This window comes from Petromyzon marinus, chromosome 26, assembly GCF_048934315.1.
Source record: "Petromyzon marinus isolate PM22_M1 ecotype Great Lakes invasive population chromosome 26, UKy_Petmar_22M1.pri1.0, whole genome shotgun sequence".
Classification (NCBI taxonomy): Eukaryota; Metazoa; Chordata; class Hyperoartia; order Petromyzontiformes; family Petromyzontidae; genus Petromyzon; species Petromyzon marinus.
In genome coordinates, this window is record NC_133692.1 from 12,843,721 (window position 1) to 12,857,595 (window position 13,875).

The following is a 13,875-nucleotide window of genomic DNA, read 5'->3' on the forward strand; positions in this document are numbered from 1 at the left end:
CAGGCAATTCCTCCATTCATCTAAGCCTTTCACAATCACCGGCCATGGATGATGATAATGGATTGATGGAGCTGGTGATGATTATCAAAACAAGCAATCAACTGGACATCAGCACAATAATGTGGCTTTACATGTACAATTTATATATACAGTATTAAATATTCTCTTGACCCTTTTCCCGTTCCGAGACGTCTGCAAGTCGCAGGGTGTGGTGGTGTCCCATTCACCGCTGAATCTCGGAACGCGCGAGCGGCTCGGCGTTAATTTTATTTAGAAAGGCGTAGTCGTGCCCTTGTTTTTAAAGAGGTTCCCGCCGAGAACCGTAGTGACACGACCGCCGCACTCTACGATAACCGGTGCCAAAACTGCCACGCGCCCTCCCCCGTGGCCTTGTGGGAGCCTCGGTACCAATAAAGTTTTTCATTTTTTAGTTTTCTTCGGGTACTGTTCAGATGATGTGTACATATACGTCATCGGAGCGGAATCGGAAGAAAAACTGCATATATTATCAGAGTATGTTTGTATGCATGTTCACCACAAGTACGTGTGGTTAATGCAGACTTGATTCCTTGCAAAAGGTATTCTATTTGGTGTTTGAACATCTTAACACCTGTTTTATTGCCAGAAAGGACAAAATCCATTCTTTTTTTATACCGATGACAAGTATGTTATTGGAACGGAAAAGGGTTCAAATTGCCATACATATAGAAAATTGTCTGTCGCAACATTTTTTTCTCCAACATTATTGAACGTCATGCAAAATTAGACAAATTATGCCAGACGACTTATGAGTATCACTGCCTAATCATCCGCGATTTAGTTGAAGACAAATGCAGTTCACTTACTGGTGCAGTTTGGTTTCGAACTCAGCAATGACAGCAGCACTGAAGTGTAAGTGCTCCTGCACGTCCGGCCCAGGGCTCCTGTTGAAACGCAAAACAGGAAATGACAGCGCAGAGGATTCACCTGCCGCCCAGCTCATCGGCGGCATTGCAGGCGCACGAGCTGTCACACAGCAAACTGGATGCATATGCAATTAAAAAAAGGTCAGAAAAAGTATTACAAGTACAATCTTTCCTTTTTTTTACTTCCAGCTAACTTTTATAATCTATCTACATTAAACTTCTTGGCACCATACGTAGCCAAACTTGCTGGGGAAAGGACAATACACGAAAAGATAAGAAGCAGGTCGAAAGAATTAGTTCCCAATCTAAATGATTTAAAAGTGCATAGCTTCAGTGGCTTCCTAACATCGAGTTCCAGACGGCCGCTGAAAGCGCGTGATGCGGTGACCGTCTTTGTTTGATGGCCAGCCAAAATCCGCCACTGCGAGGATGACCAAAGTTCGTGTGATGGTTTACATTCCTTGACGAGATCACCAAGGTGTTGTGATTAATTTGTGGCAAGCACTTTGTGTGTAAGGATTGCAACCCTATAACGAATTCGTTCGGCAACTGGAAGCCAGTGCAGCTCGGCGAGCACCGGCCGGGCATGGTGGGAGGCCTTTGTGAATTAATGTCATCACAAAAATGCGTACCTTTTTGGAACATGTTTTTTATGTTATGCTTGGTCACCCGGAAAGCCTCACAGAGTCTCAGGACTCTTGTTCAGGAGGATGCTGAAATGTTTTTGCAGAAGGGGGGGCGATGTTATGTAATCCCAATTTGGGCGTTGCAGTGGCAAGATGTTAACTACCTCGCCTGATATACAGGAGGTAATAGGTTCCATCCCGACCCTGACGATGCCGCAAAACTTAGAGTTTGCACGTCTCCCTCTATCTCTCCCTGTGTTCATGTGGATTTTTCTCCGGGTCCTCCGGTTTTTCCCTCCACATTTAGAAACATGCGTTTCGAGGGCTGCTATACATTTCCACGTGATAAGCCACTTTGTTGATGTATCATTCGTGGCCACGTCGCTTCTGAAAAAGAGCTATATAGCTCAATGGGCCTTACCTGGTAAAAATAAAAATAGTTTAGTAACTTGCAGGTACATTTTCAGTGTGAGATGAGGGAAAGCCGCAGAACTCTGGAGAAAACTCGCGCATAACAGAACATAAACTCCACGCAAATAGATGCTCGAGTCAGGAATCAAACCCATGCCGTGAGGCGCAAAGTGTTACGACAATATCAACCCTGCTGCCCCAGAAGGTGTTCATATAACACTCACGTCAACGGGATATTCTACAGAACTAGAGTAATGCAAAGTGTTGAATAACGCGGAACGGAGCTGCATGACCGCAGTGAGTGAACCTGCGAGCTCTGATCTGTCCATGTCTGGATGTCACCGGTCGTCTGTTGCCGTATATGACTGCTATCGTGCCCACTGGCGGTGTGGAAGTACAATGGGTGATTGCTAAGGTAGCAGGCAAGTGCACACAATGGCAGGGCATAGCAGGGAGGTGAGTTAAACGTCATGGTCGCTAGCACTCAGGGGCATTTCAATGGCAGCAACATGGCACTGGGTACTGACGAGGGAATGGGCAGCATGGAAATAATGTATGAAATGTCCTGTAACGCGGACAGTATGTAACTTGTCCCGTAGCTTGTTTCTGTAACTTGCACAGTGTGAATTTCACTTGTGCACGCTACGTATTAGTGTCTCCGAGTGGAATTCACCATTGCCAATCCAATGGATATCTTCCTTGCCTGTTTTGCAGCAGGTTAGGGGTTCGATCCTGACCCTGAAGTCTGTATATTTGGGGTTTGCATGTCTCTCTCCCCATGGTTGTGTGGATTTTTTCTCCAGGTCTTCTGCTTTTTCCCTCTACATTTATACATTTGCATTTAGGTTATTTAGAGTTTTGGCTGCTATAAATTTCCACATGATAAGCTACTTAATTGAGCTATCATTTGTGGCCAGGTCGCTTCTGAAAAAGAAGCTAATAGCTGAGTGGGCTTTACCTGCTAAAATATAAGTTTAGTTTTATTTGTATATTTTTTTAGTGATTTGCTTACATTTCCCATACTTTGCACCCCTATCGTGTTTTTGTATTGTTTGTTGTTGTAACGTTCTGACCCTGTGCCCCAACTGGACATCTGTGAAAAAGAGCTTTAAAGCTCATCGGATTCCTCCTGCAGTATAAATAAATATTTTGATTCTGATTATCACCACTATCCCTCACGGTCCAGCGATGCCACATACAATCCATATTGCGTATGGATTGCTCCCTCCTTTGACTGCCATTCCATCACCAGCCTCCTCAATCTGTTGTAATTCATTCTAGCGGTATACCACAGCACTTTCCCACCCGTTCTGCTGTGTGATGCATACGTCAAAATCTATATTTTAATTCTTAGAACAGGAACGTAGCCAAAATTAAGTGCAGAACCATGTTGAATGTTGATGGGATTTTTTTGGCAGTCATCGGTGACTGGGCTGAGGCCATCGACTCGCTATGGTTGCAAACTCAACTTTCATCACATGGCAGCAGCTGCCTAGATTCTAACCCAAGTGTCAGCGGTGACAGCTCAACGCTCTCCCCTGAATTCACCAATCCACGATTGTCCAGTGTAGATGACCTAACTTAAGGTCATCCCACCCCTCACGACCAACGTGGAATGGTGGAAGTCCTTTAGCCGAGGCCCTGATTAAAGTCCTTGTAGGCTCTAGGCACTTCTGTTCTGTAGACCTTCAGCGCTAACTCTACAGCTGGTACTGCTGCTGCCCCATGTTACTACTACCGCCGCTGTCACTCGCTTGTCTCATGTGTAACTTCGTCCATACGACAACGCCTTTGTCTTCCCTTGCATTGCTCTCTATTGACAATGAGTCTGTGCAAAAAACACCATTTGAAGATGTTATTGATAATTTTGCAATGAAAAAAGTCTCTGAAAGTTAATCTACGGGGTTAATGTCGCTCTCACCTTATGAGAAAAAAACCTATTGACATTTACTTGACTCTGTCTCTTAGAATGTACAGTTGCCTATTCTTGCTATTTTAATATATTCATTCAAGAAGATATCTTGGTTACATGTTTTTTCGTAGGCCCTAGGCATCGTGCCTACTGTGGCTTATTGGATAATACGGCCTTGGTCATGCATAGCTGTCAACCGATACGGTTTACCCATATTCTTGTACAGGAAATTGAGTTTTCAGGTCCATATGGCATACAGCCATTTCAGTACGGGCAAAAAAAAATGTCTGTATTTCTCCCTTGTGATGGGACTTTATAAGATGAACGTTGAGATTTATAAGGGCACGGGGTGACCAATAAGGTCCGAATTGGTCTACATTAACGTAGGGCACTAACATGGGGTTGACAGATATGGTCATGGGGTGTCTGAAAGCAGCGTTTTGTGCATTATAACCACAGTGAATAACATAAAAGAACCCCGTGGAAGAAGTCAGTAATCCTGCTTCAGCCCGCAGTAGAACATCAAGGGGCTGCAATTTAGTTGGCGTGAAAGAGGTGGTGGCAGCAGCGTCGAGGTTGCAGAGCGTACGTGACGACGGTGCCCTTGTGCAGGAGGTGCGGTAGGGTGAGGCGGTGGCTCTCCAGGCTGCGCATTCTCAGCCACTGCGCCGAGTTCTGTCGGTCGCTGCACGAAACCTCCATCCCCTCGGCTCTCTGTCGCAGGCACCCAAAACAAAAAAAACGCGTGCGCAGTGGCTCGCAACGAGAGGGCCTTTTCGGATTGCTAAACGGGCACGAGCTTGATATCCTGGATTACATCTCGAAGCATAACAATCGTTGCACTGTATAACATTCACACAGCGCGCGCTCCCAATCTACTTTCTGTACCTCCCTCGCCCCGAGTCTCACCCTCGTTCCTTCACCCTTCTTGATCCCCTTCACTGAAACAAACTTCCACTGCACATAGCACAATCGTCTTTACTATTGTAGTGCCGTGAATTCACTCGGACGACAACCGTCTCTTTTTCCGCCGTCACTTTTATTCCATCGTTCCGTACACATAGTAATTCTCTCCGTGCTCCGCCAACTCGGACACTCCGATTTACTTCAGCATCGTCCGTGCATCCCCTTCCACACACAGTGTTCATTCCTCTATCTCTTCACACACAGTGTCTTCCCTTCCCCACACAGTGGTTCGTCTTCTATCTCCTCACACACACAGTATCGCCGCTATCTCTTCACACGCAGTGACTTCCCTTCCCCTCACACACACTGTATCGCCGCTATCTCTTCACACGCAGTGACTTCCCTTCCACACACAGTGGTTCTTCTTCTATCTATTCACACACAGTATCTTGTCTGTCTATTCACACACAGTGACTCCATCTAGCTATTCAAACACAGTGACTCCATCTATCTCCGCTAACGCTGACTCTCCCTATCGCTATTTACTGTCTTTGGGGTCCGGCTCTCTATCTATTCTTCCCTAACATTCCAGCTGTCTTCTTCGTATCTCTTCACCTCTCGCCAACAACTGCCCAGCAACAACTCTCCAACAACAACTCCCCAGCAGCCACTCCACTCCGTTCAAACCACCTCGCGTTTTATCCCCTTTCGCATTAGCCTTAATTAATTGCCACGTGGCTCGCTGGCCGTTTTCCGCCAGCTCGCACCTGTCCCCTCCATCAGACATCCAGACGCCACCACTTAACACTAACAGCCTCTCGACCAATCACAGCCCTCGTGCCACGACTCCCTTAATTACTTCGGGTTGTTTACGCCACCCGCGACTCGACCACCTGTTTCGACCTCATGTGACCCGTTCACCTTGTCTGTCTGTATGTACTGTATGTGGCCAATTCCTATGCGTATTGTTTACTCCACTACACTATTACCGGCTTCCATTCCTCCTGTAATAAAGCACATCCACGACGACTGCTGAATTGTGTCTTTTATTTAACAATGACTGCACAGCTCCGCTCTCTCTCTCCGGATGGCTTCGCTCTCTCTCTTCTTGCTGTAACGCGCACACTCCCTCGTCCACCGTTGCGGTGCGTCTCTCTCTCTCCACACTCGCCGTTGACTGGCGGCGCAATGGGAGGAGAGAGGGCTTCGCTGGCAGAGCCCGCCACGTGGCCGGTGGTGAGAAGAGGTAGGCGATGATGCAGTCTGGACTCCAGGCTTCCCACACCGACCCCGAGTCCTCTCACTGCCTCTCCTTATATTGCTCTCGGTGGAGCTAGGCTCCACCTCTAGCCACGCCCCTCCTGGAACCTTCTAGATGTTTCCCGTACATACCCACGAGCTCCGCCCGTTACCTTTGGCCCAGATGGAACCCTTCCTTCTGATTGGATATAAGTAATCCAGCAGTGACTCTGCAAAACCCCTCGCCGTCCCTTAGGTAGCGCTCTCTCATTACACTCCCTTAAAACAACCCCCATCTCTTCTCCCTTGCCCATCCGACTACAATTGCTACTCCCTACCCCACCTCCCAGCTACAACCAGGCCTACCCTAACCCCTATCACTACCCGAACCCCTATCACTACCTCAACCCCTATCACTACCCCAACCCCTATCACTACCCCTATCACTACCCCAACCCCTATCACTACCCCTATCACTACCCCAAACCCTATCACTACCTCAACCCCTATCACTACCATAAGCCCTATCACTATCAGAACCCCGATCACTACCCCAACCCTGATAACCACCCATACCCTAACCCCTACCACTACCCCTATCACTACCCCAACCCCTATCACTACCCCCACTGCTACTCCCTAACCAGCTATGACCAGGCCTACCTCAACCCAGTGGCGTCACTAGGGGGGTGCGGAGGGTGCGGACCGCACCGGGTGACACCATCAGAGGGGATGACACCAAAATGACTCTACAATTTATGTGCAGTTTTTCAGCGGAAATGTATGATTTTTTGGAAAATATCCCTGTAGTTAGTTATGACAACAAAAACATTTTTCGTAAGCCAAGATAACATGTACAATATACCTACAAGGCTAAAACTCTATGCTAATTTACTTTTTTAACCTTCTAATGCGCTCCGGTCAGAGCTGTCATTATTAACCAACGACAATGACGCTTCGAGTCACGTGGTTTCGTCTGCACACGCTACATGTACGCGCTGCTGTTTTTGTTGCTGCTGGTGTTTCTATAGTCGCTGGTTTTGCCAAATTTTCTGGTGTTTTAGCTACAATGTTGTGGTAATCAGTATTTGTGAACCTATATCAATAACTTTTTGAGAATTAAGTAGTAATTAAAGTAAAGATTGTATTTTAAAAGTATAATTTTAATTTTGCTAGTTGTTTACGTCCCAACTATTGCCATTACATTCAGTGATATACGGGAATTACGATTTACGAGTAAGATTAGTACAAAAAACATTACGAAGGATTCTGTACGGTCTAGTACGGGCGGAGGTCAATGAGGTGTGACACCATGAGTTACCGCACTGGGTGACAAACCCAAGTGACGCCACTGCCTCAACCCCTGCTCAACAACTCCCGTCTGTCCTCCCGTCACCACGGCTACACCACCACCACTTTAAATGACAACCCCACTCTTTATCTCAACCACGATCACCTTACGTACAATTTTGCAATAGTTGTAAACTGGCTAAGAATGCGGCACTTTATACAGTACGTCTATATAAGGTAACATACACTTGAGTATAGAAGACAATACTAATATAAACCGCCAGGATTTTCCAACCGTTTGCTGTCTGTGCCTCCCCAGACTGGTGTTGTGAAGCCTGGTTGCACGGTGGCTTGTGGTGTAGCGACATCTACAGAAGAGACAGCAGCAGCTCTGTAGTGACATCTAGAGAAGAGACAGCGGCAGCTCTGTGGTGACATCTACAGAAGAGACAGCGGCAACTCTGTAGTGACATCTACAGAAGAGACAGCGGCAGCTCTGTGGTGACATCTACAGAAGAGACAGCAGCAGCTCTGTAGTGACATCTAGAGAAGAGACAGCAGCAGCTCTGTAGTGACATCTAGAGAAGAGACAGCAGCAGCTCTGTAGCGACATCTACAGAAGAGAGCGGCAGCTCTGTAGTGACATCTACAGAAGAGACAGCAGCAGCTCTGTAGTGACATCTAGAGAAGAGACAGCAGCAGCTCTGTAGTGACATCTAGAGAAGAGACAGCGGCAACTCTGTGGTGACATCTAGAGAAGAGACAGCAGCAGGTCTGTAGTGACATCTACAGAAGAGACAGCAGCAGCTCTGTAGTGACATCTAGAGAAGAGACAGCAGCAACTCTGTAGTGACATCTAGAAAAGAGACAGCGGCAACTCTGTAGTGACATCTAGAGAAGAGACAGCAGCAGCTCTGTAGTGACATCTACAGAAGAGACAGCAGCAGCTCTGTAGTGACATCTACAGAAGAGACAGCAGCAGCTCTGTAGTGACATCTACAGAAGAGACAGCGGCAGCTCTGTGGTGACATCTACAGAAGAGACAGCAGCAGCTCTGTAGTGACATCTAGAGAAGAGACAGCAGCAGCTCTGTAGTGACATCTAGAGAAGAGACAGCAGCAGCTCTGTAGCGACATCTACAGAAGAGAGCGGCAGCTCTGTAGTGACATCTACAGAAGAGACAGCAGCAGCTCTGTAGTGACATCTAGAGAAGAGACAGCAGCAGCTATGTAGTGACATCTAGAGAAGAGACAGCAGCAGCTATGTAGTGACATCTAGAGAAGAGACAGCAGCAGCTCTGTAGTGACATCTACAGAAGAGACAGCAGCAGCTCTGTAGTGACATCTACAGAAGAGACAGCGGCAACTCTGTAGTGACATCTAGAGAAGAGACAGCAGCAGCTCTGTAGTGACATCTAGAGAAGAGACAGCAGCAGCTCTGTAGTGACATCTAGAGAAGAGACAGCGGCAACTCTGTGGTGACATCTAGAGAAGAGACAGCAGCAGGTCTGTAGTGACATCTACAGAAGAGACAGCAGCAGCTCTGTAGTGACATCTAGAGAAGAGACAGCAGCAGCTCTGTAGTGACATCTAGAGAAGAGACAGCACACAGCTCTGTAGTGACATCTAGAGAAGAGACAGCAGCAACTCTGTAGTGACATCTAGAAAAGAGACAGCGGCAACTCTGTAGTGACATCTAGAGAAGAGACAGCAGCAGCTCTGTAGTGACATCTACAGAAGAGACAGCAGCAGCTCTGTAGTGACATCTACAGAAGAGACAGCAGCAGCTCTGTAGTGACATCTACAGAAGAGACAGCGGCAGCTCTGTGGTGACATCTACAGAAGAGACAGCAGCAGCTCTGTAGTGACATCTAGAGAAGAGACAGCAGCAGCTCTGTAGTGACATCTAGAGAAGAGACAGCAGCAGCTCTGTAGCGACATCTACAGAAGAGAGCGGCAGCTCTGTAGTGACATCTACAGAAGAGACAGCAGCAGCTCTGTAGTGACATCTAGAGAAGAGACAGCAGCAGCTATGTAGTGACATCTAGAGAAGAGACAGCAGCAGCTATGTAGTGACATCTAGAGAAGAGACAGCAGCAGCTCTGTAGTGACATCTACAGAAGAGACAGCAGCAGCTCTGTAGTGACATCTACAGAAGAGACAGCGGCAACTCTGTAGTGACATCTAGAGAAGAGACAGCAGCAGCTCTGTAGTGACATCTAGAGAAGAGACAGCAGCAGCTCTGTAGTGACATCTAGAGAAGAGACAGCGGCAACTCTGTGGTGACATCTAGAGAAGAGACAGCAGCAGGTCTGTAGTGACATCTACAGAAGAGACAGCAGCAGCTCTGTAGTGACATCTAGAGAAGAGACAGCAGCAGCTCTGTAGTGACATCTAGAGAAGAGACAGCACACAGCTCTGTAGTGACATCTAGAGAAGAGACAGCAGCAACTCTGTAGTGACATCTAGAAAAGAGACAGCGGCAACTCTGTAGTGACATCTAGAGAAGAGACAGCAGCAGCTCTGTAGTGACATCTACAGAAGAGACAGCAGCAGCTCTGTAGTGACATCTACAGAAGAGACAGCAGCAGCTCTGTAGTGACATCTACAGAAGAGACAGCGGCAGCTCTGTAGTGACATCTAGAGAAGAGACAGCAGCAGCTCTGTAGTGACATCTAGAGACCCCATCGGTGTACTGCCCGACAGCGGTTTCGGAGGCCCAATGCGCAGAGCCCAATCCGTGACCTCCCGTTCCAAACTATACGCATAAAAAATACTATTTTTTATATTTTACCTGGTAAAGCCCACTGAGCTATACAGTTGTCTTTCAGAATCGACCTGGCTATCACAAATGACAGCTAAACGAAATGTCTTATCACGTGGAAATTTATAGCAGTCAAATACTCTTAGACGTGTAACGCTGATTCTAAATGTGGCGAGAAAAACCGGAGGGACCTGGAGAAAAATCCACACAACCACGGCAGGAGAGAGAGACACGAAAACTCCAAAAGTGCAGAAGGCGTCAGGGTCGGGATCGAACCCACGACCTCCTGCATACCAGGCGAGGGAGTTACCATCTCCTAGCCACCGTGATGATGATGAGAGAAAGAGACACTAAAACTCCAAATGTACAACAGGCATCAGGGTCGGGATCGAACCCACGACCTCCTGCATACCAAAAGAGGGAGTTAACATCTCCTAGCCACCATGGTGCCCGACTGCAGCCCTCTCCTCGGGCCCCAGTCACCAGATGCAGCTTCCCTGCCGGTCATTGGCGTGGGGGGGGGGCTACATTGTGAACAGTACAGAAAAAATATTATTTAACCTGGGTGCATTATGTCACAGTCCATTCGCCCCAGACCGGATGTTTCCATTGTTAATATCACCTATGGTGTGGCATCGATTTAATAGTTCCAATATCTGTACGTGGTCAATATAACAGTAAATTATGCGATAAGCATTTCAAATGAGTGAGTTGTCAAAAAATGCATTCTTATTGGCCATATAAATACTTCTGAGGTTTGCTACCTTAGGTACGGTACGTATTTTTCTCTGGCCTATAACCCATACGTTACATCTGCCTCTCAGTATAATTCCAAGCATGCATCTCTCCACGGCTCCTTTATTCACCTTTGAGTGTTTGTTCCATTTGTCTTTGTAAATGTCTGTTTCTAATCGACATGTCGCAACAGCTGACGTACACTGATACACAAAAAAATATTATCCTGGTCCAGTACGTTGCGTTTCGTTATCCACTTAAGTTTTTCAAAATCACTCAAACCCACTCTCTGTCCACCTCTTTCATTTCATAAATGTATATCCCGGACTGCCTTCAATAGCTGCCCTGGGTACACACACGGTGGAGCAAACACTAAAGCAGCTATCGGTCTGCTCTGCAATTCTGCAATGTATGCAATCTGTCGCAATGTAAGGCAATGCATGGCAATTCAGTATATCTAATCTGTTGCGATGTAAGCAATCTGTTCCAATATATGCAATCTGTTTCAATATATGAAATTTGTTGCAATGTATGCAATATGTTGCAATATATGCAATTGTTGTTGCAATACAAGCAATCTGTTGCAATGTATGCAATCTAAGCAATCTATTACAATGCATGCAATATGTTGCAATGTATGCAATCTGTTGCAGTCTATGCAATCTGTTGCAATGTACGGTATCTGCTGGGAACGTGTCGGTGACTTTGTGGTGCAGATGATGAGCGCACCAGGAGGTCGTGCGTGTGGTTCACGTGAGTCACGAGCAGGTCCGAGTTGGCGTGCTGCACCTTTGCAGACTCCACATCTTTCCACGCTGGCCTCTGCACACACAAGACAAAAATCCCCCGTGTAGGCTTAACAGACTTTTGGGGAAAGTGCTGTTAGCGAGCACCTATGAAGGCCGGCACGGCACATGATGGGGTGGGTGGCCAGCACCACGCCCGACCGCCTTTGTCTCCCCAGTGACGATGTTTACACGCCGCAACAGGTACTCATTTGAGGCTGAATCGACCTCTGGAAGGCCCAGGACCGGTTCAGATAATCGTCACCGGTGTTGGCCGTGAGCGGGAAACGAACTCGGATTGGCAGGTTTGTAACCGCTGCACCACCGCTCCCCACAACCGCTCCACAGACACACAAAAACAAAGATCCCCCGTGTAAACTTAATAGCCTGTTGGGGCAAGTGCTGTTGGCGAGCACACTCATAGTCCACACAACTCGTTATACAGCGATGCCAACGAGCAGGCGTTCTCACTTCCCGGATTGTTATTCTGACCGATGATGTTTGATGCGGTTTCCAACGAAATGCCGCACTCGAATTACTTTAATGTTCCTCAACTTACCGCTGAGCTGAAACAATAACAATTTTACGCGCGTAACGCTTGCGTACGTGACAATGTGTTTGACAGTGTCGAGTAGTGGAGGGTCATAACGACACAAATTGGTACGATCACTAAGTGGTCTCACCCAGAAATCAAGTACAGCTATTACCGAACTAAACAATGTTACCAGGTAAGGTCCACTGAGCTATATAGCTTTTTTTTTCAGAAGCGACCTGGCAATCACAAATCATAGCTCAACGAAGTGGCTTATGTGCAAATGTATAGCAGCCAAATACTCTAAACTCACACAGGCCCATAGACTACTCACACAGAGACCCATAGACTCAGAGAACCACAGACTCACACAGCAGAGATCCATAGAGACACGAAGACTCACACAGAGACCCATAGACTCACACAGACACATATACTCACACAGAGACCCATAGACTCACACAGAGACTAATAGACCCACACAGAGACACATAGACTCACACAGAGACTAATAGACTCACACAGAGACCCATAGACTCACAGAGGCTAATAGACTCACATATAGACTCATAGCCTCACACAGAGACCCATAGACTCACACAGAGACCCATAGACTTACACAGAGACCCATAGACTGACCCATAGACTCACACAGAGAGTAATAGACTCACACAGAGACCCATAGATGCACACAGAGACCCATAGACCCACACAGAGACTAATAGAATCACACAGAGACTAATAGACTCACACAGAGACACATAGACTCACACAGAGTCTAATAGACTCACAGAGACTCATAGACTCACACAGAGACCCATAGACTCACACAGAGACTAATAGACTCACACAGAGACCCATAGACCCACACTGAGACTAATAGACTCACACAGACACTAATAGACTCACACAGAGACACATAGACTCACACAGAGACTAATAGACCCACACAGAGACACATAGACTCACACAGAGACCCATAGACTCACACAAAGACTAATAGACCCACACATAGACTCACACAGAGACTAATAGACCCACACAGAGACACATAGACTCACACAGAGACCCATAGGCTCACACAGAGACTAATAGACTCACACAGAGACTAATAGACTCACAGAGAATCATAGACTCACACAGAGACTAATAGACTCACACAGAGACCCATAGACTCACAGAGACTAATAGACTCACACAGAGACTCATAGACTGACCCATAAACTCACACAGAGACCCATAGACCCACACTGAGACTAATAGACTCACACAGAGACTAATAGACCCACACAGAGACACATAGACTCACACAGAGACCCATAGACTCACACAAAGACTAATAGACCCACACATAGACTCACACAGAGACTAATAGACTCACACAGAGACGCATAGACACACAGAGACTAATAGACTCACACAGAAACGCATAGACTGACCCATAGGCTCACATAGAGACTAATAGACTCACACAGAGACTAATAGACACACAGAGACTCATAGACTCACAGAGACTAATAGACTCACACAGAGACTCATAGGCTAACCCATAGGCTCACACAGAGACTAATAGACTCACACAGAGACTAATAGACTCACAGAGAATCATAGACTCACACAGAGACTAATAGACTCACACAAAGACTCATAGACTCACATAGAGACCCATAGACTCACACAGAGACGAATAGACCCACACAGAGACACATAGACTCACACAGAGACTAATAGACTCACAGAGACTCATAGACTCACGCAGAAACACATAGAC

General features: G+C 46.8%; 2 protein-coding genes across 4 annotated transcripts in view; one reads left to right on the forward strand and one right to left on the reverse strand.

The window, feature by feature from the left end:
* VWA3A (von Willebrand factor A domain containing 3A) overlaps positions 1-13,875 on the reverse strand; it is a 137,339-nt gene that overhangs the window by 120,302 nt on the left and 3,162 nt on the right. For both annotated transcript variants that reach the window (XM_076069946.1, XM_076069945.1), the window contains exons 2-4: positions 11,517-11,609; positions 4,444-4,568; positions 846-923 (exon numbers count right to left, since the gene is read on the reverse strand). In XM_076069946.1, the coding sequence (XP_075926061.1) occupies positions 846-923; positions 4,444-4,568; positions 11,517-11,609 (296 nt within the window). The remainder of the gene's footprint in view (positions 1-845; positions 924-4,443; positions 4,569-11,516; positions 11,610-13,875) is intronic.
* The window catches only part of LOC116946282 (uncharacterized), a 57,798-nt gene that overhangs the window by 7,172 nt on the left and 36,751 nt on the right, over positions 1-13,875 (forward strand). The window contains exon 1 of one of the 2 annotated variants that reach the window (XM_076069948.1): positions 11,608-11,877. The exons of the other annotated variant lie outside the window; for it this stretch is intronic. The gene's annotated coding sequence lies outside the window, so the exon portion shown is untranslated. Of the gene's footprint in view, positions 1-11,607; positions 11,878-13,875 lie in introns of those variants that run through there. 2 annotated transcript variants of the gene reach the window in all.